At 36.0% G+C, this 26,786-nt stretch overlaps 1 protein-coding gene across 1 annotated transcript; it reads right to left on the reverse strand.

The window, feature by feature from the left end:
* Positions 1–5,423: 5,423 nt before the first annotated feature.
* Positions 5,424–26,786, reverse strand: LOC115304622 (olfactory receptor 9K2-like). The gene is made up of 5 exons (XM_029954870.1): positions 26,769–26,786; positions 25,329–25,393; positions 24,600–24,645; positions 23,360–24,134; positions 5,424–5,620 (listed from the first exon to the last, which is right to left on the reverse strand). The coding sequence occupies exons 1-5, from the start codon at positions 26,772–26,774 to the stop codon at positions 5,424–5,426; spliced, it is 1,089 nt and encodes a 362-aa protein (XP_029810730.1). The 5' UTR covers positions 26,775–26,786.

Genomic DNA, 26,786 nt, shown 5'->3' on the forward strand with positions numbered 1-26,786 from the left:
GAAGAAGACACAAAGAAATGGAAAAACATTCCGTGCTCATGGATCGGAAGAATAAATATTGTGAAAATGTCATTATTACCCAAAGCAGTTTACACATTCAATGCAATCCCCATCAAAGTTGCACCAGCATTCTTCTCAAAGCTAGAACAAACTATCTTAAAATTCATATGGAACCACAAAAGACCCTGAATAGCCAAAGTAATATTGAAGAAGAAAACCAATACAGGGGACATCACGAAAACAGACAAATGGACCAATGGAACAGAATAGAGAACCCAGAACTGGGCCCACAAGTATATGGCCAATTAATCTTTGACAAAACAGGAAAGAGTATCCAATGGAAAAAAAAACAGCCTCTTCAACAGGTGGTGTTGGGAGAGCTTTGACAACAACATGCAGAAGAATGAAATTAGACCACTTTCTTACACCATTCATAAAAATAAACTCAAAATAGATAAAGGACCTGAATGTGAGACAGGAAACCATCAAAACCCTAGAGGAGAAAGCAGGAAATAGCCTCCTTGACCTCAACGCAGCAATTTTTTCCTTGGCACATCCCCAGAGGCAAGGGAATCAAGAACAAAAAATGAACTACTGGGACTTCATCAAGATAAAAAGCTTCTGCAAGGCAAAGGAAACAATTAAAAAAACTAACAGGCAACCTACAGAATGGGAAAAGTGGCAAATGGCATATCAGATAAAGGGCTAGTATCCAAAATATACAAGGAGCTCACTAAACTCCATACCAGAAAAATAAATAACCCAGTGAAGAAATGGGCAGAAGACATAAACAGACACTTCTCCAAAGAGGACATCCAGATGGTCAACAAGCACACGAAATGATGCTCAGCGTCACTCAGCATCAGGGAAATACAAATCAAAACCACATTGAGATACCACCTCACGCCAGAGTCGCTAAAATGAACAAATCAAGAGAATGTAGATTCCGGCGAGGATGTGAAGAAACGGGCACCCTCCTACACTGATCGTGGGACTGTAAACTGGTGCAGCCGCTCTGGAAAACAGTGTGGAGGCTCCTCAAGAAACTATCCATAGAACTCCCCTATGACCCAGCAATAGCACTGCTAGGGATTTATCCAAAGGATACAGAAGTGCTGATGCATAGGAGCACATGTATCCCAATGTTCATAGCAGCACTGTCTACAATAGCCAAATCATGGAAAGAGCCACCTGATGAGTGGATCAAGAAGATGTGGCATACATACACAATGGAGTATAACATGGCAATGAGAAAGTGAAATATGGCCATTTGTAGGAAAGTGGATGGACCTTGAGGGTGTCATGCTAAGCGAAATAAGTCAGGCAGAGAAGGACAGAAACCATACGTTTGCACTCATAGGTCTAACAGGACAAACCTAAGAGAGGAAGGTGGAAAGAGAGCTGGGGAGAGTGAGGGACACAAATCATGAAAGACTATTGAATACTGAAAATGAACCGTGGACTGAAGTTGGAGGGGGAGGGAGGGAAGGGGGTGATGGTCATGGTGGGGCTCACTTGTGGGGGAGAAGCACTGGGTGTATTATTGAAACCGATTTGAAAACAAACTATTAAAAAGAAAGTTTTCACCATGGATATTAGTAATCCTTTATCAAACTGAGGGGAAAAAAGACCTTAACAACAGTGCTGACTTCAGAGTAAGAACAATATCCCTCTATAGTTCTGCACCCCCACAAGCACCGTCGGACACATACATGCACATATACACAAACATTATCATGATCTCTCTGTCTCTGTCTGTCTCTGTCTCTGTGTGTGTGTTCTCTCTCTCTCTCTCTCTCTCTCTCTCTCTCTCTCTCTCTCTCTCACACACACACACACACACACACACACACACACACACACCAGGATATCTTTGAGAGGAACACCAAGAAAAATCTCGGACCTATCAGTGACCCTAGAACAATGTATGTCCAATGTTATGTAGCTGGCTCCGGTGTTGCAACACTCTTTATGGAATTCTTTATGGAACATCCTGTTTTTCTCCATTATATTATTTTTGCTTTGTTCCCTTGTCAAAGATCAGTTGACTCTAGTGATGTGGCTCTATTTCTAGTTTCTCTATTCTATTCAATTTATCTATTTGTTTATTCTTTCACCAATACCACACTGTCTGGATTAGTGTAGCTGTGTCGTTGTGTGTAAATGAAACTGTGCAGTGTCACATTATCCCATTCTGCTCTTCTCTTTCAATATTGTGTTGGCTACTCTGGCTTTTTACATTCTCATATCACTTTATTTTAATATCTAAAGTTTGTCACTAACAAAAAATAACTTCCCCAAATTTTTTATTGGGATTGCATTGAATGTATAGAGCAAATTGGGGAAAAAATGACATATTGACAATATTGTCTTCCTCTCTCCAAACATCAGTGGTTCTTCATTTATATAGTTCTTCTCTGATTTCTTCCAGTAAACTTAAACTTTTCCATCTAGAGATCTTACACATATTTTGTGAGATTTATACCTAAATATTTTATTAGGGAAAGTGATAATATAAATAGTATTGTGCTTTTAATTTTAAATTCTACTTGTTCATTGCTGGTATATGGAAAGCAATTAACTTTTGTATAGTAACCATGGATTCTGCAACACTCCTATATTTCTTATTAGTTGTAGGAGGGTGTTTGGACAATTTTTTCAGGTTTTCTACATAGACAACTCTTACTTGTGAACAAAGATCGTTTGATTCTTCCTTTCATTCTGTATAATGCTTTATAGTAATTTGCTAGGGCTGCCATAACAAAATACCATGCACGAGATGTCCTAACTGTCAGATATTTTTCTCCCAGTTCTGAAGACTGGAAGCCCAGAATCAAGGTGCCATAAGTAAATATTCTGAGGCTTCTGACCTTTACTTGCAGGTGTCCGTCCTCCTGCTCCCTCTTCACATGCTTGTCCCTCAGTGCATGTGCACATCTAGTTCCTCTCTGTGTGTCCCAATATTTTCTTATAAGGACGCCAGCCAGACTGTATTAGAACCTAGCTGTAACAGTCTTATTTAGATTACTTCTTTGAAGGCTTATCTCCAAATATACTCCCATACCAAGGTACTCAGGGGTAGGGCTTCAACATATTATTTTGGAGATACATCATTCAGCCCATAATACTTTTATTTCTTTTCTCTTTGTCTATTACATTACCTAAGACTTCCAAAAAGGTGCTGAAGAGTTGTCGTGAGGGAGGACATTCTTGCCTAATCCCTATCTAAGTGGAAAGTTTCTATTTCATCACCACTAAATATGATCTCAGCTGTACTTTTTTTTATAGATGTTATTTTTCAAGTTAAGGAAATGCCCCTCTATTCCTTGTTTACTAAGAGTTCCCTTACTTTTCATTTGTTGGTACTACAACCAGAAACATCATACAAGACCCAAACCAGTGAGCCACACCTCCTTGGTGTACTCCCCTCATACTAAGCAGTTATTTCTGTGTGCCTAACCTATAATTTTTCAAATCACCTTTTTCAATTATATTTGTATACTTCAAACCCACATCAGTAACATGACCCGATATATCAGTATACTGACTCCGATCTTATTCTCTTTGAATAGATCTTCAATACAGCCTAAAGACTTCCCATGATTGCCAGGACACACCCTCAGGCACCCCACTTTGAAATCTGTATGTTTCCAAAGAGGACATGCAGATGGCCTACAGGCGCATGAAATGATGCTCAACATCACTCATCATCAGGGAAACACAAATCAAAACCACACTGAGATACCACCTCACACCAGTCAGAGTGGCTAAAATGAACAAATCGAGAGACTATAGATGCTGGCGAGGGTGTGGAGAGACGGGCACCCTCCTACACTGTTGGTGGCAATGTAAACTGGTGCAGCTGCTCTGGAAAACAGTGTGGAGGTTCCTCAAAAAACTATCGATAGAACTCCCTTATGACCCAGCAATAGCATTGCTGGGGATTTACCCAAGAGAGACAGAAATGCTGATGCATAGGAGCACATGTACCTCAATGTTCATAGCAGCAATGTCAACAATAGCCAAAACATGGAAAAAGCCTAAATGTCCATCACCTGATGAGTGGATCAAGAAGATGTGGTATATATACACAATGGAGTACTACATGACAATGAGAAAGAATGAAATCTGGCCATTTGCAAGCAAGTGGATGGACATTGAGGGTGTCAGGCTAAGGGAAATAAGTCAGGCAGAGAAGGACAGATACCATATATTTGCATTCATAGGTTTAACAGGAAAACAGGAGAGACCTAATGGAGGACCAGAGGGAGGGGAAGAGGGAGGGAGAGTTGGAAAGAGAGAGGGGTGCAAAACTTGAGAGACTATTGAATGCTGAGGATGGACTGAGGGTTGAAGGGGAAGGGGGAGGGGAGAAAAGAGGTGGTGGTGATGGAGGAGGGCACTTGTGGGGAAGAGCACTGGGTGTTTTAGGGAAACCAATTTGACAATAAACTATTAAAAAAATAAATCTGTATGTTTACATTTGGCATAAAAGTCTGTGGATTTGGATTGCTTGTGCATGCAAGAATGTGATCTTCACCCAGAATTGTAAACTCCCTAAAGAATAAGGTTATTTTTACCTGAGCCAACCTCAGTACATATTACACAGTCAATAAATAAATCAAATATATAAATATTCATTGGCATAGATGAGTAAATTTGGGCAACACATATGTTAATGCTAACTTGTTCTATACCTTTATTTAATATTCTTCACAATAATTAACCCAGGAAAACAATGTATCATAACCCAATTTGAGGCAATGGTTGTTCAAAAATGTTTGCAGGTTTCTACCATTTTGATTCTTTATTTTCGGATCTAGCAACTAGGCAGTGTCTCAGAACACTCTACAATTTCTGATCATTTGATAGAAAAATCTCCAAATTAATTGTTACAGCAAGGACTACTCATTATATGTTTTTTATTATTATTACTTCCTCTTGATACAATACATATCAGATACTTGATTCAAAATGCAAATCCAATATCTACATAACATTCTAAAACAAAGTAGTTATATAATTAGAAAACATTTTAAAAAATAAGTTGGACATTCTTATCAATAATAGTGGTTATGTTATGAAGCAAGGAGAAATTCCAAAACAAACAGCTCACAAAACATTGTTTATACACTGTATTAACTATAAAATTCTTGCTCAGTAGCAAGCCATTAAGCAAATTCAAATCAATTCTGTGAAACAAAATGTTATTTGATAGTGGGAAGATTTATAGTGAAAAATGTTTCTCTAAAATACAGGACATCTCCAAAATCTGAGACATTTAGGATAAACAATGTTCCAGGTACCTCACCAGGGAGGTTCTGATAATATATTTATGATATTTAATAGAATAACTTTCATTAATGACCACAAGGAGTATGAAAGAAATAGCCACAACATCAATGGTGGAAAAGAAATAGTAATCAGAGAATAGTATTTTTCTTCTCTAGAAGTTTTTTTAGAGCTTCTTTGACATCTTTGTTTCTCAGAGAGTAAATCAAAGGATTCAACATGGGAGTGACTAAGGTATAACATAAGGAGGTCACTTTACTCAGCTCAGGGAATCTGTCAGGAGTGAAATACATAAAAAAGATGGCATCATACAGCACACTCACAGCTCCTAACTGAGGAGCTGCAACTGAAGAACGCTTTCTTATGTCCCTCAGAGGAGCGTATCTTGAGAACGGTGGACACAATATACAAGCAAGAAAGAATAATTACTATGATGCTTATTACACACAAGTATCGGGACTCCTATGCTAAGGGTTCTTTTTTCCCAGATGGGCCTCCATAGCCCTTTCATAAAGATAATTTCCCTGTGTTAACTCAACTTAAAATTTTTTTAGAAGAGGCCTCCAGGTAGTCTAGATGGAAGAGTTACTTTAGAGAAAGATACTGAACAAAAGACATATGAGGGATTGTTGACTGCATTCTAATTTACCCTGGATATGACTTGCATAGCTGTCACACCTTTAGCTGTCATTTACGAAACAGCTTAACAGCAGATATGAACAGCTTGTAGTAAAACTACAGTAACATTTTCCATCTTCTCAGGGTTCCATGTGCTTGGTTCTGCCTAAATAACAACAACAACAACAACAATAAAGTTGCACTTTTGAAAAGTCAGCCACTTTTCTAAATGTTTTAGAGTAGATCATTTAATCCATAGAACAATAATATGGAGTTGGGTACTATGATATTCCCTAGTTTACAGATGGGGAAACTGAGATACAGAGAAATAAGGTCTGTTGATGTCGCCTACTAGGGACAGAATCAGAATTTGTAACATAAACACTTGGTTCCCGAATCCATGCGTTCTTAGTCACTGCAGGACACCGCCTTTTACAACATACCCTTCCGGCTCCTTTACCAGACTTACCTCAACTTGTACTTCAGAATTCAGGTCAAGTTTTTATCTCCAAAATACATTCTCCAATTTTCACCCTAGATTAAAACACTTCTGCATGTATCATGCTCCCAAGGATAGTAGCTATTATCACCACATTTTAATATTCATACTAAATATTAATAAGTCCTTCCTTAAGATGAAACTTCAACTTGTCCTTCATAAATTCACCACATAGTTCCATGTCTGGAAAATAACAGTCTTTCTTAAATGGATATATATTGCATGATATTTGAACACGCAGAATCAGAAAAACTTGAGGACTTTGAAATACTGAGGTTGTTAGCATGGGTTTAGGTTTAAGTAAAGGAATAGCCAGTGATGCTTTTCATACTAACTGGAACCTTGAACTAAGTGACTTACACAACTAATTTGTTTCCTATACAACCTACTTATGTTCCTTAAGTTACTGATGTAATTATATGGCAAGTACTATACTACTGTATCCCCACATAGAGCAGGGATAGCACAATATAACTACCAAGTTGTCTTGGGGGTATATACTTAGATGATGCCCATAAAAGGCACCTGGATGGCTCAGTTGGTTAAGTGACTGACCTTTGATCTCAACTAGGTCATGATCTCATGGTTTATGAGTTCAAGCCCCACTTTAGGCTCTGAGCTGACAGCATGGGGCAAGCTTGGGATTCTCTCTCTCCCTCACTCTCAAAATAAACCAAAAAAAAAAACCCTCCTTTTAAATGCTCATTTATTTTTTAGAGAGAGAAAGAGACCAAGTAGAGAGGGACAGAAAGAGAGAGAGAGAGAGAGAGAGAGAGAATCCCAAGCATGCTCCCTGTTGTCAGTGCAGAACTTGAAGGGGGCTCAAACTCACAAACCATGAGATAATGACCTAAGCTGAGATCAAACATCAGTTGCTTAACTGAGCCACCCAGCAGCCCAAAATAAATAAACTTAAAAAAAGGATAATGCACATAAATAACAACTGCATGTCATTTATGATATTAACCATTATCATTTATCATATCTTTCTGTGCTCAATCCAACAATGCATGCCAAATAATAGGCACTAATTGGGTTGAAAATAAATATGTATATGGACTTTTTTGGATAAACCATTCAATGTTGAGGGAAGGAATCAGAGAAACTGTTAAAAGATTAAAAAGAATAAAGAAATGTGAGAGAAATATGATATTTGTGCCAGAAAGGGATCACTGAAGAAAAGTGTTATGGTGTCTCACTGTTATAGTCTATTCACCACCATCATCAAACCTTAAATATGCAAGTAATTGTATTATAAAGCAGCAAAATTTTAAATAGGTTCTGAAGAGACAAAAGATACAATGAGAATAGAGCATGAAGTAGTCATGAAATATTTTTAATCATATATTTTTAATTTTTCCTCTAATTGTTCCTAGAGGTAACATTGTATATCATTTTAATTATCCAAATTTATTCCTATCAAACTTATTCTAATGTTATTAAGTTTATACCTGAAGACATTTATACCTACAAAAGGGAGTAGCCAGTAAACAAGTAGTCAGTTTGAGACTTATGTCAAAACTCTCATATTTTAGAGATGTACACAATTACACAATTTGGCAATTTCTCAGATTCTGACAATGAAGCAACAGAATCCCGATGTTTTCCTCTTGTTGTTTTAATTCTAGAAAGCATAAATAAACAGAAAGTTAATTAGTGACTTGCTACAAGTACTAAATAATCAGTATGTCAGGATAAAATGAATCCCCCACCCCTGCAAAGAAACTCAAAATGCATGGCTATTATCCAGATTTACTTCTTCCCACAGAGAAATCAGACTAATTCCCCTTATTGCTCTAATTAACAACTGTACTTTCCTTAAGTAATCGATTTCTTGGAAAATGCTATGGTCCTTTGTAGAAGAGACACAAGGTGAACTTTCTAAATGATGCTTTGCTAAGACTGAAACAGATCCAGGAATTAGTGTCTATGGTTATGCAAAATGAACCTGAGGAATCTCCACAGGATAATCTGTCCTGCGTTCTTGGATGCTGAGTGCTTTTAAAGAAGTGAAGTAGATTGTCTTGGATACATAAGGGGTCCTGAGCAATCTGGAATCTCTGATAATCTACCAGAATATCAGCACCAGTTATCCATCCTGGCTTTCGTTTTGGCATAACAGTGTAACTTTTTCAAATAATTACAGCCTTGAGGTTTCTCCTTTCTCCTGGGAGAGAAGGAAGCATAAGGAAGTCATTAAGGTAGCTAGGTGCCAGAGCCAAGCTCCAACAAGATCACAGATGCTCTAGATTTGGGGGGAAAAGAAAGGAAGAGAAAGGAAAGAAAGAAAGGAAAGGAAAGGAAAAAGAAGCGCCTCAAGTTAATAAGGAGACAAAATACATACAACAGTTGTTTTTTCTCTTTTCCTTTTTTGTGGTGTGAATTCTTTGGGAGGGACCAAAATGATCTCTCAATCTGAGTAACTTCACCGAAAAAGAAACATTTCAGTTTATCATTATAGCAAAACTTGTCATAGGCAAGTGTCAAAGTATATATTGTGAAATATGTTGTAGAGATTTTGTATTCCTAGTCATGAAGTTTATTTCATTTTCACTTCAAATTTCCCATATTTGCCCTTTAGCTTTATTTTTTCAATGATAATTGATCATTAGAAGTACAATAGCATAGCATACTAGTTCATTAATACTTACTATCAGGCATGGTGGTGTCAGAAGGCATCCTGAACAATTTCCTAGGTCACTACTCTATACCTCCTCCTCTTTTTCCTTTTAATGTCATTTGCTAATCACTGTCAGTTACCCAAAAGAATACATAGCATTTTGTTTACCTGTCAGTTCAGTGAAATGAATACCCAGGAGACAGAAGCAATTGCTATGTCCCCCAGTAAAATTATCCCTTTGTTGAGTAGCAAGTATACTAAATCAACAAAGCCCAATGTCATAGTGGCAGTAAAAAACAATAAGTATATTAGCAGGTTTTAGAGCAGTAGTTGACATTCCCGTTTGAGCCAAGATATTTTGGTCAATTGTGAGATTATGAAACAAATAACCTCATATATTGTTTGCTAATGCAGAGTATAGACAATATCCTTCAGACAATAACCCAATTATGTAAAGTGCTGACCACCAATATATCAAAAAATGGAGTCTTCAGTAAGTGATTCTACCATTCCATGAGTTCACATGATTCTGTCTGTTGAAGTGCATGATAATTTCATTGAATCCCATGGATAAGAGTGTATAACCTAACTTCTCTTCTTGTAAAGTGAGTGTCTTACACCAAAGTCCTAGTGCAATACGGCATAATAGCAAATACGGCATTTGTTGAGTCTTGATGTAATGGTATTAACAGAATTAATTTGAGCAGGAAGAGCAAAATAATAACTAGAGCAGAGCCTGGATGGATCACTACTTTGCCTTATTGGAGAAACCAATGTAAGCAAACTGAAGCATGACGACTGGCTGGTAACCCCAGGTCATACTACATTTATCAGGAAAAATTTTATTGTAGTAAGAATATTTACCATGAGATCTACCCTTTTAAGGAACTTTTAAGTGTGCAACACACAGTATTGTAACTATAGGCACAATGTTATACAATGGATCTCTAGAACTGATTCACCTTTCATAATTTAAATAAGTTGAAACCCATTGAATGGCAATTCCTCATTTTCCCTTCCCCTCAAATCCCAGACAGTCATCATTCTACTCTCTGATTCTATGAGCTTGACTTTTTCAGGTACCTTATATATTAGGAATTATGAGTATTTGTCTGATTGATATTTTCTTTTAGCATTATGTCTTCCATATTCATCTATGATGTCAAAAGATAGAATGTCCCTCCTTTTTAAGGCCAGATAAGGTTCTATTGTATGTATGTTCAACATTATCCATTCATCTGTCAGTAGGCATCTTGTTTTTCTCCCTGTATTTTTGATAACCATCATTAGAAAATTGTGCATTTAGTATGGGTAATTTCCATGTCAGCCAATACTGAGCCAACCATGTTGTGAGTTCTATCTCTTCTACCATGGTTATATTATTGGTAAGAACCTACTGAATGAGTAATGATGTGAATGGCAAAGAATCTGGAAGATAAGGGATCAGTGCCTTCACCAGATTTCAGAAAAGTTATCCCATATCTGATGTGAATTACTGAGTATTCATGTAGGCAACTGATATTCTCAATTCCTTTTACCATTCAGGGAGGTCTCTCTGCAAACAAGACCTTGTGTCCATATTCCTTTAATATTGTTGCTTTCAAATTCCTAGTTATCCATATAAACCACTAGCCTACAGACCCTAAGTCAGTGTAAATATGTGTCCAAGACTATATTCCAGACATGAGAACAACCAAGCAGCTTTAAATTATGTCTATTAAGAATATTTTATTTAAAAGTATCATAAGAAATAACTTTGAGTTGGACTAGATGCTGCAATAGTAGCCCATTTCCAGCTGGTTATCATATCACATGAAGCACCATCTATAAACCTGGCTCTCTGTATATTTTTCTCAGGAATAAATAATGATAAAATTATGATCTTTTTCTTTAAGTTTATTTATTTTGAGAGAGACAGAGACAGCACAAGTCAGGGAGGAGCAGAGAGAAGGAGAGAAGATCCCAGGCTGGCACCATGCTGCCAGAGCAGAGCCCAATGCATGGCCTGAACCCATGAAACTGTGAGATCATGACCTGAGCTGCAACTATGAGTCAAATGTTCAACACCTGAGCCACCCAGGTGTCCCCTAAGATCCCAATCTTATCTCAAAATATCTGTGACCTATGCTAAATATTCACCTAATGACCAGACAACTTTGATAATATTTTTGGAATTGCTTTCCCCAATTTAAGATCCCAAATTCAGAAAGAAAACAATTTTTAAAAGATATTTTGTACTTGAAGTATTTTTTGAGATTTTAAGATGGTTGTTCCATTTTCTTGTAATCCTTGATGACATGGTAGCAATGAGTGAGACATTATGATATAAATAACTATTTATAATGGTTATGCTCCCTCTAATTAATTAGCCTACCAGTTATTTCAGTGGCTTTGTAAGTTCACAATACAGTTAATTGTGAGATTGTAAAGAAAAACTCAATCTTCCTGAAATTATATACAGGTAAATGTATTTGATATAAGTATATTTCATTGATTATATTATATGATCAGTGGAAACACAGTTATCAATTTCCATAAAAGTATTACATACATAAATAGAAGTCATAAATATACATCATATTTCTTTTTTTTTTTATGAAGGGGAAAACTGGAAAACCTATGGTTATCATATTCACCACACAAAAACAAGAAGTTCTAAACCCAAATTGGTATCCATCTTAAATATTAATAGTAATTTTTAAAATATTCTACCCTCATAATGTGTACATAAATTTCCTACTGAGGAGATAGTTATGTCTTAAAAATAATGATAATTTTTCCTCTCTTACATTTTAAATTTGTTTTCTTATTTCATTGCTATCATCCTTTGGTAAATGAAGATGAATCATTGGTAGTGAATATCCTTCTTTAATTCTTGGTTTCGAATAGGGGGCTTGCAATAGTTTTCCATCAAAATTATGTTACTAGATGTTTTTCTTTAATTCTGTCTTTTATGTCTACCTTCAGTTAGTTATGGTTTTTTAAATACCATAAATATGGTGTGTAGAATTGTACCAAACACTTTTTCTTACCTATTGAGAACATTATGTTTTTCTTCTTCAATGCAGCTCTATTTCTAGTTTCTATATTTTATTCCATTGATCTATTTGTTAATTTTTCCACCAGTACCACACTGTCTGGATTAATTTAATTGCATGGTTGTGTATAGTTGAATTTGCACATAGTTGAATTTCCTCTATATTGTTCTCTCGATCAATATTGTGTGGTTATTCTGATCTTTTGCCATTTTCATATAAACTTCAGTCAATATCTAAAGTTTGTCAAACACTAAAAAATAACTTGCTGGAATTTTGATTGGGATTGCGTTGAATAAATAGAAGAAGTTGGGAAGAGATGATATCTTAACAATATTGTCTTCCTTACCTTGAACATTCAATGGTTTTCCATTTATTTAAGTCTGTTTTTATTTCTTTCATTAGAAATTTACATGTTTTTTCCTAGAGATCTTGTATGTATTTTGTGAGATTGGCATCTAAATATTTTATTGGGAGTAATTATAATACAGATGGTATTCTGTTTTTAATTTTAAATTCTACTTCCTCATTGTTGGTCTATGGAAAGCAATGAACTTTTTTATAAATATATATACAAACATTCCTATATATCCTATTAATTTTAGGAGAGTGTTTGGGCAGCTCTTTCAGATTTTCTACATAGACAACTGTCACCTGTGGACAAAGACAGATTATTCTTCCTTTTCACTCTGTATAATGTTTATTGTAATTTGCTAAGAGTGCCATAACCAAATATCACAGAATGAGTGCCTTAAACACCAAATTTTTTCTCCCAATTCTGGAGACTGAAAGTCCGTGATCGAGCTGCCATAAATAAATATTCTGAAGCTTCTCTTCTTGGATTGGAGATATCTGCCTTCTTGATAGCTCTTCACATGGTCAACCCTCAGTGCATATGCACTTCTAGTGTCTCTCTGTGTGTAATAATATCTACCTATAAAGACACCCAGACTGTATTAGAACCCACAGTAACAGACTTATTTTATTTACTTCTTTGAAGGCTCTATCTTCAAACATAGTCACATACCAAGGCACTGGGGCTTAGGACTTCAACATATTAGTTCAGGAAGATATAATTCAGCCCATAATACTTTTATTTCCTTGTTTGTCTATTGCATTACCTAAGACTTCCAAAAGGGTGCTGAAGAGATGTGGTGAGGGGGGGACATTCTTGCCTGAGTCCTATCTTGTGGGAAAGCTTCCATTTCAACACCATTAAATATAATATCAGCTGTAGGTTTTGGTAGATGTCATTTTCAAGTTAAGGAAATGTTCCTCTATTCCTAGTTTGCCAAGAGTTCTTTAACTTTTCATCTGTTGGTACCATCACCAGAAACATTATACAAGACCAAAACTGATGAGGCACACCTCCTTGGTATACTCCCCTCATAATAATCAGTTAATTGGTTCTATGTATCTAACCTACAATTTTTCAAATCAGCCCTTTTTTTTCAATTACATTGGAATACTTCAACCTCACATCAAAAACATGAACTGTATAGGAGTATGCTGACTCCAATCTTCTTCTGTTTATATACATCTTCCTTTATTTATTTGTTTACTTCATGGTTTTATTTAAATTCTAATTAGTTAACACATATGGTAAAATTGATTTTAAGTAGAGAATTTAGTGACTCATCATTTACATATAACACCGAGAGGTCATCACAAGTGTCCTCCTTAAAACCCAACATTCATTTAGCCAATTCTCCACTCACCTGCCTCTATCCACCCTCAGCTTGTTCTCTCTAGTTAAGAGTCACTTATGATTTGCTTCCCTCTCTCTTTTTTCCCCCTTACCCTATGTTCATCTGTATTGCTTTTTAAAACCACAGTTGTGAAATCATATGGTATTTGTCTTCCCCTGAATGACTTATTTTGCTTAGCATAATACACTCTAGCTCCATCCACATTGTTGTAAGTGGCAAGATTTCATTCTTTTTGATGGCAGAGAAATAGTACATTGTATATATACATCACATCTTCTATCATCTTTTGAATTGGTTATTTTTAACATTATTATTTTTAGTATTTATCCTAGAAATTTCTGCAGGCTCATAGAACTTACGTAGGGTCAATTACTAAATGTTTAGCATTTTCCTAAACAATATAAGGCTTTAGAGCTCTTTAATGCCTTCATTTTTACTCAGTTGCTTTCATTTTAGTCTTGTCTTACTTTTGAAACTTACATAATTTTACATAATATTATGGTTCATTTAAATTTATCAATCAACTTAATCCTTTCTTTACTCATCAATCTTCTCCCATCACATATGCATTTGAGGATCACACTCTTCTTCCTGAAATTGGCCTTTAATATTTCTGCCACAAAATAGTTTTTAAATATTATACACATTCATTTAAGTTTAATTTGAGTGAAAGATAAACCTATTCTGAAATTATTATGCTTTGTGAGTTTGGAGGAGGAATGAAATGATACAAAATCTTGGTAGAGATAATTAACTGGTATATTTTTTCAGTATAAAGTGAAAAAATATATAATATTTTATTATTTTAATCATAAAAAAAGTGTTTGCTTTAAACCATGGTTCTCTAAATGTAGTCTGGGAACTCCCGAGAGTTCTCCAGGGAAAAGAACTATAAAATCAAAACTATTTCATCATAATGATAAGATATTATGGCCCTTTTCACTTTCACTCTTGCGCATATATATATAGTAGGCTTTCCACAGGCAACATAAGTTTAATATTGCAACCAACTGAATGAAGTAGCAGATAAAAGAATCTAGCTCTTTTCTATTAAGCAAAATATTAGGGAAATTTGCAAAAATGAAAAACCGTGTTACAAGGGCACCTGTGTGGTTCACTCGGTTAAGCACTGGACTCTTGATTTTGGTTCAGGTCATGATCTCATGGTTCATGAGATCGAGCCCTGTGTTGGGCTCTGTGTTGACAACACAGAGACTTCTTGGGATTCTCTTTCCCTCTCTCTGTGCCCCTCCCCCACTTATGTGCTTGCGCGCGCTCTCTCTCTCTCTCTCTCTCTCTCTCTCTCTCTCAAAATAAAGAAATAAACTTAAAAAAAACCCAATGCTTCTCTTCTTACTATTTTGTTTGGAACAAAGAGCTATTGTTCATATAATATTATTTATGCTAACATGAAAAGGTCTATTGTTACTTTTTCTTTTAATACTTTGAGTCCATTTTTTTTCTGTGATCATCATTTATTTTCCAGTTATTTTAACCAAATCATACATACAGGAGAAAATTTAAATTTCTCTGATGGCTTATTTACATTGTCCTAAGTAGTAATCACAAAGCAATGGTTAAATTATTTGCTGAAGGTATAGACACATCAATAGATTACTTAAGCATAAGATGATTGAGACAGCAGTGATGAGACTGGATTTATTTTCATCCTATATTTTGTTTTTTGTTTTATATTTTTCAAAGTTTTTGTTTAAATTCCAGTTAGTGATCCTACAGTGTAATATTAGTTTCAAGTATTGTTTCTTGGCCTTTTGGTTAAATCAAGTGTAATATTACTTTCAAGTATACAATATAGTGATTCAAATATTCCATATATTACCCAGTGTTATTATATATCACAAGTGCATTCCTTAATCCCTATCACCCGTTTAAACCATTTTCCCACCCACCTCTCCACTGGTAGCCATGAGTTTGTTCTCTTTAGTTAAGAGTCTGTTTCTACCTTTGCCTCTCTCTCTCTTTTCTTTTTCCCCTTTGCTTGTTTGTTTTTTCTTTAATTCCACACGAGTGAAATAATATGGTATTTGTCTTTCTCTGATTTATTTCACTTAGTATAATAGTTAAGTGGTATATTTTGTGTTTGGTGATGCCTTTTTAGATACAACACCATGGCCCAATCCATGAAAAGCATAATTGATAAGTTGAAATTCACTAAAATTAAAAACTTCTGCTCTGTGAAAGACATTTTTAGCAATTAGGAAGTAAAGACATACTCTCAGGAAAAATATATGAAAAGATATATTGAATAAAGGTTATCCAAAAAATGCAAGAAATATTTAGTACTCAGGTACACAAAACAGTCTCTTACTAATCTATGATCTAGCAAGTATGTTACTTGGTATTTATCAAAAGAGGCTGAAAATTTAGGTCTGTACCAAAACCAGCACATGGAAGTTTAGAGCAGCTTTATTCATAAGTGTCAAAATTGGAAGCAACCAAGATTTCCTTCAGTAAGTGACTAGATAAATAAACCATGATATATTTAGGTAATAAAATATTATTTAGTGCTAAAAGAAATTGAACTATCAAGCTGTGAAAAGACCAGGAGGAAGCTTAAATACTTAATAATGAATGAAAGAAGACACTCTGAAAAGAGTACATATATGTATGACTCCAAATATGGAATTCTGGAAATGGAAAACGATAAGTGGTGGCTAGGACTGTGGGTGGAGGAAGGGATGAACAGCAGAGCAGAAGAGATTTTTAGGACAAAAGATTGGGTGGTTCCATCATTATGGATGCAAAATAATTTATATTTGTTCAAACCCATAAACTATATGATACCTAGGGTGAACCCTAAAGTGAACTAGATTTTGGATGATAATGGGTGTCACTATAGGTTCATCAATTGTACTAAACATACCAATCTGGTGGGGAGTGTTGGTAACGGAGGAAGATATGCATGTGTGGAAGCAGAGGATATCTGATAAATCCCTGTACCTCAAGCTTTTCTAAAATAACTAAAGTCTTAAAAAAGAAACAAAAAGTAAAAGAACAGTATAGTATTACTACTACTGTGACTACGACGACGACAATGAGACGACGATGACGATGACGACTACTACTACACCTGATTAGAATGGCCAAAATAAAACCTGACTCCACCAAATGCTGGCAAGGTTGTGGAGGAAGAGTAATCCTCACTCATTGCTATGGTGAATGCAAAATGGCACCACCACTTTGGAAGACAGCTTTTCAATTTCATACAAAATGAAACATACTCTTACTGTACAATCCAGCAATTGTGCTCCTTGATATTTACCCAAACGGTTGAAAATTCTGATATATACACAAGATCCTGCACACAAATGTGTCTAGCAGCTTTATTCATAATTGCAAAAACATGGAAATAATGAAAATGTCCTTCAGCAGGCCAATAAACACTAAACTGTTATACATTCTGACAATGAAATGATATTTAGGGCTGAAAAAGAAATGAGCTAAGGGACGCCTGGTTGACTCATTCCCTTAAGCATACAACTCTTGATTTCGCTTCAGGTCATGATCCTAGGGTCCTGGGATGGAGCTGCATCAGGGTCGGTGCTGGGTGGGAAGCCTGCTTGATTCATGCTCTCTCTCCTTCTGCTCCTCATCCTTCCTGTTCTCTATCTCAAAAATTGTATTATTCAAATCTGTTTGCTCTGGGAAACCCTTTGTATCCCTTTCCAGAGGCACAACCTGAGACTTGTGCATACTCATGTATGACTGTGGTTTTATTGAGGTTAGCTTTGCTGTGTTCTCCCCTGATAATTCATTGAGTGATGTGCCTCCATAGGTTTTCGACTGAGCAGAGAGATGCCACAAATTCTTCTTGTTCTACTGTTTTCAAAATACTGTAGAATTCTATTTCTCCACTGTCTGATCCAATTGTTTTGGCCCCTTCTGCAAGGATGGTCTTTAAGGCCAGTCTTAGAGGTTTGCCCCAATCCCAGAAGGGCTTTCTTAGGTGTCTACTTCCCTGGTTCTCTCTAGTAAACATCTAGTTGGTCTACAGTTAGTTTTTTGCTCTCATGGAGCTGCCTACCTTCTCTTAATGTCTTATCACCAAATATGCATTATGTTTGAGAGTCGCTTAGCCTAGAATATCCCCATACTTTGTTCCAAATAAAGTCAGTTCACTTGAGTCTGGAGCCTCTGGTATTACTGCCTGCCTTTCATTCCAAGTAAAACCTGTTCAACTGTTCTAGAAATGGAACATGAACACTGGCCCAATTTTCTCAGAGAGACACCCTGGTTTTATGGGCGGGTTTCTGGTGAGGTCAGTACACCATGGTCTTCTAAGTTTATCTCTCTTGGCATAAAACCTCTATCCTTTGAACTGATGCAATCGAAGTTGTAGCTCTATAATTCTTGGCCTTCATGCTTGGGGTAGACCTTCTACATTATGAACGGATCCTGAGTAGATGTAGAGATCTCTAAACCTTTTAGCCACTGTTGCATTGAGTAAAGCTTCTGCAGCATGGAGCTGGAAGGGCTAAGAAATATTTTCAGCCTGCCGCCCTTAAAGTGGTATGGTAGCGCTTGACTGGGGACCATGGGAAGAGGAGTCTGCACTTGTCTGTGTGCTTCCTATCATGCTGGCCTGGGAGAAAGGAGAGACAGAGGAGGCCCTGGTTCAAATACATACAAATATGTGTCATGTGAATGTTCATATTGGCTTTATTCACAATATTTAAAAGGTGATAACACCTCAAGTGCCCGTCGGTTGTGGGAAAGGGGACCCGCTAAATAGGTAAGAGGCATTAAGGAATCTACTCTTGAAATCCTTGCTGCACCATATGCTAACTAACTTGGATGTAAATTAAACAATAGATATTTTTTAAAAGCCCAACATCTTAAGAGTGCATAAACAAAATTTGGAATTTGTGTAGAACAGAAAATGGAATGCTACTGAACAATAAAAAGAATGATTATGCATGACAAAAAATAAATTGAAATTCATTTTACTCAGTTAAAGAAGGTTGCCAGGAAAGAATGCATATTGTATGCAGATTAAATAGGTAGAGAGATAGATGGACAATCCAAAAAAAAATCAAATCACTGGTTATCTGGGAATGGGGTTGGAAGGAGGCACAATTTAAATAGGGGCATGATAAATCTTTTTGATGTGATAGAAAAATTCTGTATCGTGGGGTGCCTGGCTGGTCCAGTCGGAAGAACAGGCAATTCTTGATCTCAGGGTCATCGGTTTGAACCCCATGTTGGGTGTGAGATTACTTAAATAAATTTTTTAGAACTTTAAAATAACAGGTATCTTAGTCTGGTGAGAGTTTCACTGATGTATAAAACTGCCAAAGCTCAGAATTTTATACTCTGAATGAATGCAGTTTCTTTTACACCAACGATTTCTCAATACAGTGGTTGAAGAAAGAATTGGGTGGATCTTCTTTTTTAGGTTGAAGAAGTTGCATTTTAGAGCAATGGCTCAGAAATGTCTTTTTTTTTTTATTAACGTTTTCATTTTGGTCTAAAAACAGGAAACTACTGAAGGCATAGAAAATATTTATTATATAAAAAATCTCAATGATAAAAGTAGGCTCAAACCTTTTACTATAGTTGTTAGTACAGTAGCTGTAGAGTGAGGATTCACTACCATTAACTCTATCACTTAAATTAAGAAAATTTTACTAGTTATTGACAGTGCAGTCAGCTATAATAATACTTTAATGAGAAGTCATTAGATGAGTGTGAAGAAGTTCCTTATGTGCATAAAGCTTTAGACAAGGGAGTGGGTGAAATAGGAGAAAGAGAGTAAGAGTACAGTTATCATGATGGGCACTGAACAACGATGTGTGGAAGTGTTGAATCACTATATTGTACACCTGAAATTAATGTAACACTATATGCGAGCTCTACTGGAATTAAAATAAAAACCTTAATTTAAAAATCATGTAATCCTGGGGCACATGGGTGGCTTAGTCGGTTAAGTGTCTGACTTCAGCTCAGGTCATAATCTCTTGGTGCTGAGTTCAAGACCCAGTTTCGGCTCTGTGCTAATAGCTCAGATTCTACAGACTTCTTCAGAAACTGTGTCTCCCTCTTTCTCTGCCCCTCCGCTGCTCACATTCTGTCTCTCACTCTCCCTCAAAATAAATAAACATTATAAAATTTAAAAAAATAACTCATGTAATCTCAAATTAAGATATTAGCCATATATTATTAAAATGGTTTTGTGCATGACTTGTACTACAACTTTGATTCATTATAAGTAGTCCTATAATGGATATATCACATTCAAAGAATTACCTATACATATATGATTATGCCTTTCTGTACTTATTTTGATTCATTTATATTAACATACTAGTTGTTATTATTATTATCATTATTATTCAATATATCCCTGCCTTAGGAACTTACACTGTGCAATAGACGCATCCTCATTGAATCAAAAATAAAAGGTGAAGAGGAATTTCCTAACAGGAGTGAGAACAGAATATACTTGAATACAATTCCTATAGCAACACAGAAAAAGGAAATCAGAAAAGGGAAAAGGTCAGAATTGAAATATTATGGTGCATATCTTGTCATGGTGAGGTCTGTCACCTTCTACATCAGCCTGAGGATTCTTTTCTGAGTCAGCTGCATGACATTGGACATATACTATTTTAGGGTCAGTGATACATCCGGTGATCTTTCTTGGTGTTCCTCTCAAAGATGTGTGTGTGTGTGTGTGTGTGTGTGTGTGTGTGTGTGTGTGTGAGAGAGAGAGAGAGAGAGAGAGAGAGAGAGAGAGAGAGAGAGAGAGAGAGAGAGAGAGAGAGAGAGAGAGAGAGAGAGAGAGAAGCAGAGACAGAGATGGAGTCAGAGAGATGGAGCCAGAGAGACCATGTTAATATTGTATATATGTGCACATGTGTGTCGGATGGTGTTTGTGGGGGTGCAGCACATGGTGAATATAGAGGAACATTGTTTTCCTAACACTCAGCACTATTGTTAGGTTCTTTTTTCTCAGATTGATAAAGGATTACTAATATCCAATGAATGATGATTCAAAGGATGAGCAGCCACTCTTTGTGCAGGCTCGATCCATCATAGGACACAGAATGTTGGCATGAATGATGAGGGAGAGTTAGTAAATATGCTTCTCTCATCTGCTTCATCTCAGGAGGGACAAGACACCATCTTAGCACAATGACCATTTGCCTAAAAATCTTCCCCAAGTTTTTCTACCTAGCGATTCCCTTATTTTCCCTAGCAGTCTGCATTTTTTTAAGTGGGTGAAAGAGATGACATTTGTTAAAATTTAAGAGGAGATTCCTTGAGAAAGACATGGGTAGAGAGATAAATAGATATAGAAGTTGATTATTAGATACTATTTTGCATTTAATTAAAGGATGGGCTAGATGGGGGATGGATATGAAGGTGAACACTCATGATGAGCACTGGGTGTTGTATGTAAATGATGAGTTACTGAATCCTACTCCTAAAACTAATATTGCACTGTATATATTGGCTAGCTAAAGGTACATTAAAAAACACACATACACTAAATAGAAAAAAAATAATTGGGGCTTCTGTTCCCTTTTTGGTCATTTTACAGTCTTTTCTTTAATTTTCTGCAGAGAGAAAAATAAAGACTGAAATAACAAAGTAGTAAACATTTCTCAAGCTCTGTCTATGGAAATGAAAACAGGATACACTTGGAGTTCTGGGGACGATGCTTCATGGCAGAGTAAAGAGAAAGAGGCACAGAAAGTTAGTGTCTTCCTCTCCCAGACGGAACATGAAGTGTTGAGAGCAGAAAGAAAAGACAAATCTGATGGCTGTTAAATTGTGGATTTAACAAATATGAAATTTATATAATTTAATCATTCAAGTGACTCTGCAGTAGGGATGCTATTATACACCCCTTTTTTCAGGAAGAAATAACAATGCTGATACTCTGTAACTTACCCGAGGTATAGAAGCAAAAACAGAATTTGAAACCTCAGTCTGACACCTGAGCTTATTTTCTTAACTCTTACCAATGAATCATTATTACTCTTAAATTTCCTTCCTCATTTTATAAGGTAGCATTTCTCCAGGACAGATGCTCAAATATTAGAGTCATTATTCACTTCTAGGTCATTCTCATGTGATCAACCAGCAATCAGTATTCAGTTTACTTTACCTGCCATTTTCAAGGGCATCTCTTTCTTCAATGTCCCTAGGACTCCCTCCACTAAAGCCACCATAATCTCTTGGCTGACCACATTCTCTGGGATTACCGTCTTCTCCCTAGGAGTATTTATCTTCCTCAAAGCTACCAGTATGATTTTCATAAAATCCCAATTTGGATACCACACTGTCTTCCTAAAAATCTCCAGTGCTTGCCCCCTATCTACAGAATAAAGGTGAGTTTCCTTGGCTTGACATATAGGTCTGCATGATTTCCATGAATTTCCTTTTAAGTCTCATCTCTCACCTTGTCTTGTGCATTACAAATCACTTAGAAACCACATGAAGTTCACCATATAGTTATTTTCTCCATTTGCACAGAAACCTATTTATTTCATGTTGTTTAATGCGATTTGCTTTCAAAATGTGCTTAGGAAGTGTCCTCGGACCATTAAGACCACTCTCATTCCCAGGCTACACTTTCTTTGTATTTTCCATAAATGTCTTTTTCACTGGGATAACATATGGCAGTTTAGTTCTCAATAGCTGTTTTCCCTTGATTTAATGGTGAGCTAAGCACTGAGATCATTTATACATAGGGAATTTCATATGAAAAGAAGGCATCAAAAGTCAATAATTGATAATTATTATATACTAATCCATATATAACAAAAAATGAATTATCTTTATTTTTGGTTCAGTTTCATTACAGTTACCTTGTGAAAGGAAGGATTTGCAAGAATAATTTATTTAAGCCAGGGAAACCATTTACTAAGTGTGTCAATCATTCAGCCCATACACAATTAAGAGTGACTCACATGTCACCCTTAGGACACTGTACCCTCTATAAAGTATCCACTTCTCTCATTCAGCACTTAAAAAGATTTTTTCAGTAAATCTGATATATAGTACTTATTATATCAGATTTTGTTATATCTACTATATGTTATGAACATTATATACTGACTCAAAAGAGACAATACGTCCCAACATCGTCCTTAGATCGTTATCAGCAAACTTGGAATATATTTTCCATAAATCAAATTACATGGCAATCATTGTCTTTACTCAAATGAAGATGAAGTATGGAGAAAGCCATTCCACCCCATAATCAACAGCCAGGCAAAATATAGACCAAATGTATTCTTCAGCTGTAAGGACATGGGATTAAAATAAATAGACTTTCTAAAATTAAATATTTCAAAGTCATTGGGTACATTCATGGTGTCAATGCCACCCCAGACTGCCACAATGCACCTGTCGTTCAATTATGTCACTGTTAACATAAAATTAAATAAAAGTATTTTTTCCCCCAGAATCTTTCTCAAAGCTTCTTTGACATCTTTGTTTCTCAGAGAGTAAATCAAAGGATTCAGCATGGGAGTGACTAGGGTGTAACATAATGAGGCCACTTTACTCAGCTCAGGAAATCTGTCAGGGATGAAATACATAAAAATTACGGCACCATACAGCACACTCACAACTCCGAGGTGAGAGCTGCAAGTCGAGAACGCTTTCTTACGTCCCTCAGTAGATCTTATCTTTAGAACTGTGGACACAATATACATATAGGACACAATAATGACAATTATGGTAGGCAAAATAATAATGCTGCATAAGAAAAAAGAAATCACCTTAAGAAAGTAGATATCAGAACAAGAAATCCTTTGAAGTGGACGGTAATCACAGTAAAAGTGGTCGATGGCCCGGGAAGCACAAAAGGACAAAGTAAATGTCATGCTGGTCAAAAGAACTGAGCTAAAGCAGCCACAAAAGTAGGACCCAGCCACCAACTGGGTGCAGAGACGTGCTGACATCTGGACAGAGTAGAGGAGTGGGTTGCAGATGGCGATGAAGCGGTCATAGGCCATGGCTGCCAAGAGAAATCCCTCAGCCACGATGAAGAGGGCAAAGAGAAAGAGCTGCGTCACACAGCCTGCAAAGGAGATGGACTTGCTCTCAGACCAGAAGTTGACCATAGCCTTGGGCGCAATAACAGATGAATAGAAGAGATCAATGAAGGACAGGTTGCCTAGGAAGAAATACATTGGTGTGTTCAGCCGGGAATCCGTCATAATAATGGTCATCATCCCAACATTACCCAGAAGGATCATGGCATACACCAGCAGAAAGAGCAGAAAGAGGAGAATGTGGAGCTCTGGGCGGACCCTGAAGCCGACAAGGATGAAGTCAGTCACTTCGGAGTGATTGTTTGTCCCCCTGTCACTCATGACATAAACCTGCTGAGAGGCACAAGGGAAAACAAACAAATGAAATCTTGGCTTTGTTTCTAGTAACACGAATATTTCTTAAATGTAAAATAAATTAGTTATCTCTTAATTAATTATTGCATATAAAACCATTTTAATGTCATGAAGAATCAAGAATTTGTATTAGATAATACTAGATCCATGAGACAGTTATTCTGTTCAGCAGTGAAAAGAGCTAATGGTTTATTGTATTTTAGATCATAATTTTGCTATTTACAAAGAAAGTAACATAATATATTGTCCAATGTTAGTCACATTTTGAGTTTATATTCCTAATATATTTATCATTAAATAATTATCTTTACCTAAAATAAGAACATAACCTAAAATACAAGGAATACATATAATCTGTATGACAGTGCCATAGCCATCATGATTGCCTATCAGTGTCTGAATCATTCCAGACAGCAACAAATACATTTAGAAATATTTTACCTTCTTTTTCCTCCATCTATTTGGTTCCATTAGTACTGTGCCATCTCTGAAAGTCGAATAAAAAGTGATGTTATTAGTATGTTAAAAATAATATCATCAAAGCAATCACTAAGCCTTGATAGCATTTCTAAAGCTCTTTCCAAATCTCAGGTCAAGTATATTCTTCCCAAATAAATGCATTTTATTGCCTCATTGTATATATTTTATTTCCACTAGTAGTTGTGTCATTTAACACACTAATATTAACTTAGCCATTTTCTTTAAAGCAGAGAGAGAAGCTGATAAGCATTCCAACTCTTACATGACAATGAATAACTTTTTTTTTTAATGTTTTATTTATTTTTGATACAGAGAGAGACAGAGCATGAGAGCGGGAGGGGCAGAGAGAGAAGGAGACACAGAACTGGAAGCAGGCTCCAGGCTCTGAGCTAGTGTGAGCACAGAGCCTGATGCGGGGCTCGAACCCACGAACGTGAGATCTGACCTGAGCCGAAGCAGAGGCCTAACCGACTGAGTCACCCAGGCGCCCCTGAATAACTTTTTATCAAAGCTGCATAAATTCAAGTGCTCTCATTCTTTAGTCAGAGCAAGCAAACTTGTTTCTTAAATTCTATTATGCCTTATATATCTTAAAATAAGGACGATGGGATAACCATGGGTATTTGATGACCATGACAACTTGGGTCTCCGGAGTCTATGATCACTTGGTAGAATATCAACAGTACTTACTTCTGATACGTTTCTTTAGGATTTTTCCACATTGAGGTTTTGCTCATCCTCTGTGATGGATTCCACTGGGAGAGGAGTAATCATAAAGTCAATTATTGAGACAGAAGTGTAGGCTCAAGGGCTGTTGTCCATGAGGACTACAATAACCTCAGAAATAAGCAAATAATCTAATAATAGTCCAAATGCAAGAAGCTTTCCTTCTTTCATTGTGTATATCCTTTGAGAACTTATCTGGACTTTATCTTCTTCACTGATAAGGAAAAACTTTCTGGTAATTATCATAGCATACATACTGGTAAGGATAAGGAAACAGATTTAAACAGTTGTGATATTGTTTAAGATGAATGAATATATTAAGTTGTCATAAATTACACTTGCTAAGCTTTAAAAAAAAGATAGAAATTAACTCCAAATAATAATTGACCTGTATTTCCCAATGTCGATGTATTTCATTATATGACAAATGCCCTGTAAGTCACAAAGTCAGATAAAGTTTTGCTAATTCTAAGCTTTCTTATGTGTAAATACCAAATAGTTTGAAAATATAGTGGAAGAAATGATAATATTAAGCAATGTTTTAAAAATTCTTAATAAGAATATTTATAAAAGATCAGGATCTGTATATAAAAATCCTTAATAATTATATGTGACTAAAGACTACAGTAAAACCAGAGACATAATACTCTATTTAATGTAAGTAATATGTACTGATGCTCTTTTCCCCTGAATATATTTGTAACTGAATAATATTCTATTTTTATAAAATCTTTTTTATTTAAAAATTATTTCTAGAATTCTCTGGAGATTTTTAGTGTGTAGATAGCAAAATATATTAGGCCAGAGCTTTTCCTTGTTAAAAGGCAGTATTAGTAGAAGTTTTGTAAGTGTAGGAGAAGTAAACAGTTTAGGTATTTTAAACAGGAAATTATTAATTAAGATGAATTGAGGCCTATGAAACTTGGAAAGACTGGAAGAACTTTTGGGTGACACTCATAATGACCCTAAGAGCGATATAGTAAAATTCACAAAAATAGGCTGCCATTGGATATACAATTTTAGAAATGCCTAACCTTAACTGTGGTCCAGGAATCAGATACATGGAAGCAAAAGATGTCACTGCTTCCTCATTCATTAAAATAACTCCATTAAGAATCTGGGAAAATAACCCACATGTACTCACAACTTTTCTAACATGAAATTTCCTTGATAGAAAATGATCCCCAACCCACCGTGCCCTTTCCAATTCTGAATTTGTGTGGATCTCATTGGTAGAACAAAATATGTGCCAAGAACCATAGTAGCAAGAGATATTTGGACTTTCCAACATCTCCAAGTAGAAGGCACACAGGGTAGAGCTTAGCTATCCAATCTATAAAATACCAGAATTCAATTCCTTAGCAATAAAAACATGCTAGTGTTCAAAATACTAAGACAACTTACTGTCATTCACAATAGATG

This window comes from Suricata suricatta, chromosome 10 (genome assembly GCF_006229205.1).
Source record: "Suricata suricatta isolate VVHF042 chromosome 10, meerkat_22Aug2017_6uvM2_HiC, whole genome shotgun sequence".
NCBI classification, from domain to species: Eukaryota; Metazoa; Chordata; class Mammalia; order Carnivora; family Herpestidae; genus Suricata; species Suricata suricatta.

What these genes read in the sequence shown, in the direction of transcription:
- LOC115304622 (XM_029954870.1), bottom strand. An exon ending in CCTAAAGAAACGTATCAGAA is followed by an intron (nt 24,646 to 25,328) that starts GTAAGTACTGTT and finishes TTCGACTTTCAG; the next exon opens with AGATGGCACAGTACTAATGG. An exon ending in ATAGATGGAGGAAAAAGAAG is followed by an intron (nt 24,135 to 24,599) that starts GTAAAATATTTC and finishes GCCTCTCAGCAG; the next exon opens with GTTTATGTCATGAGTGACAG.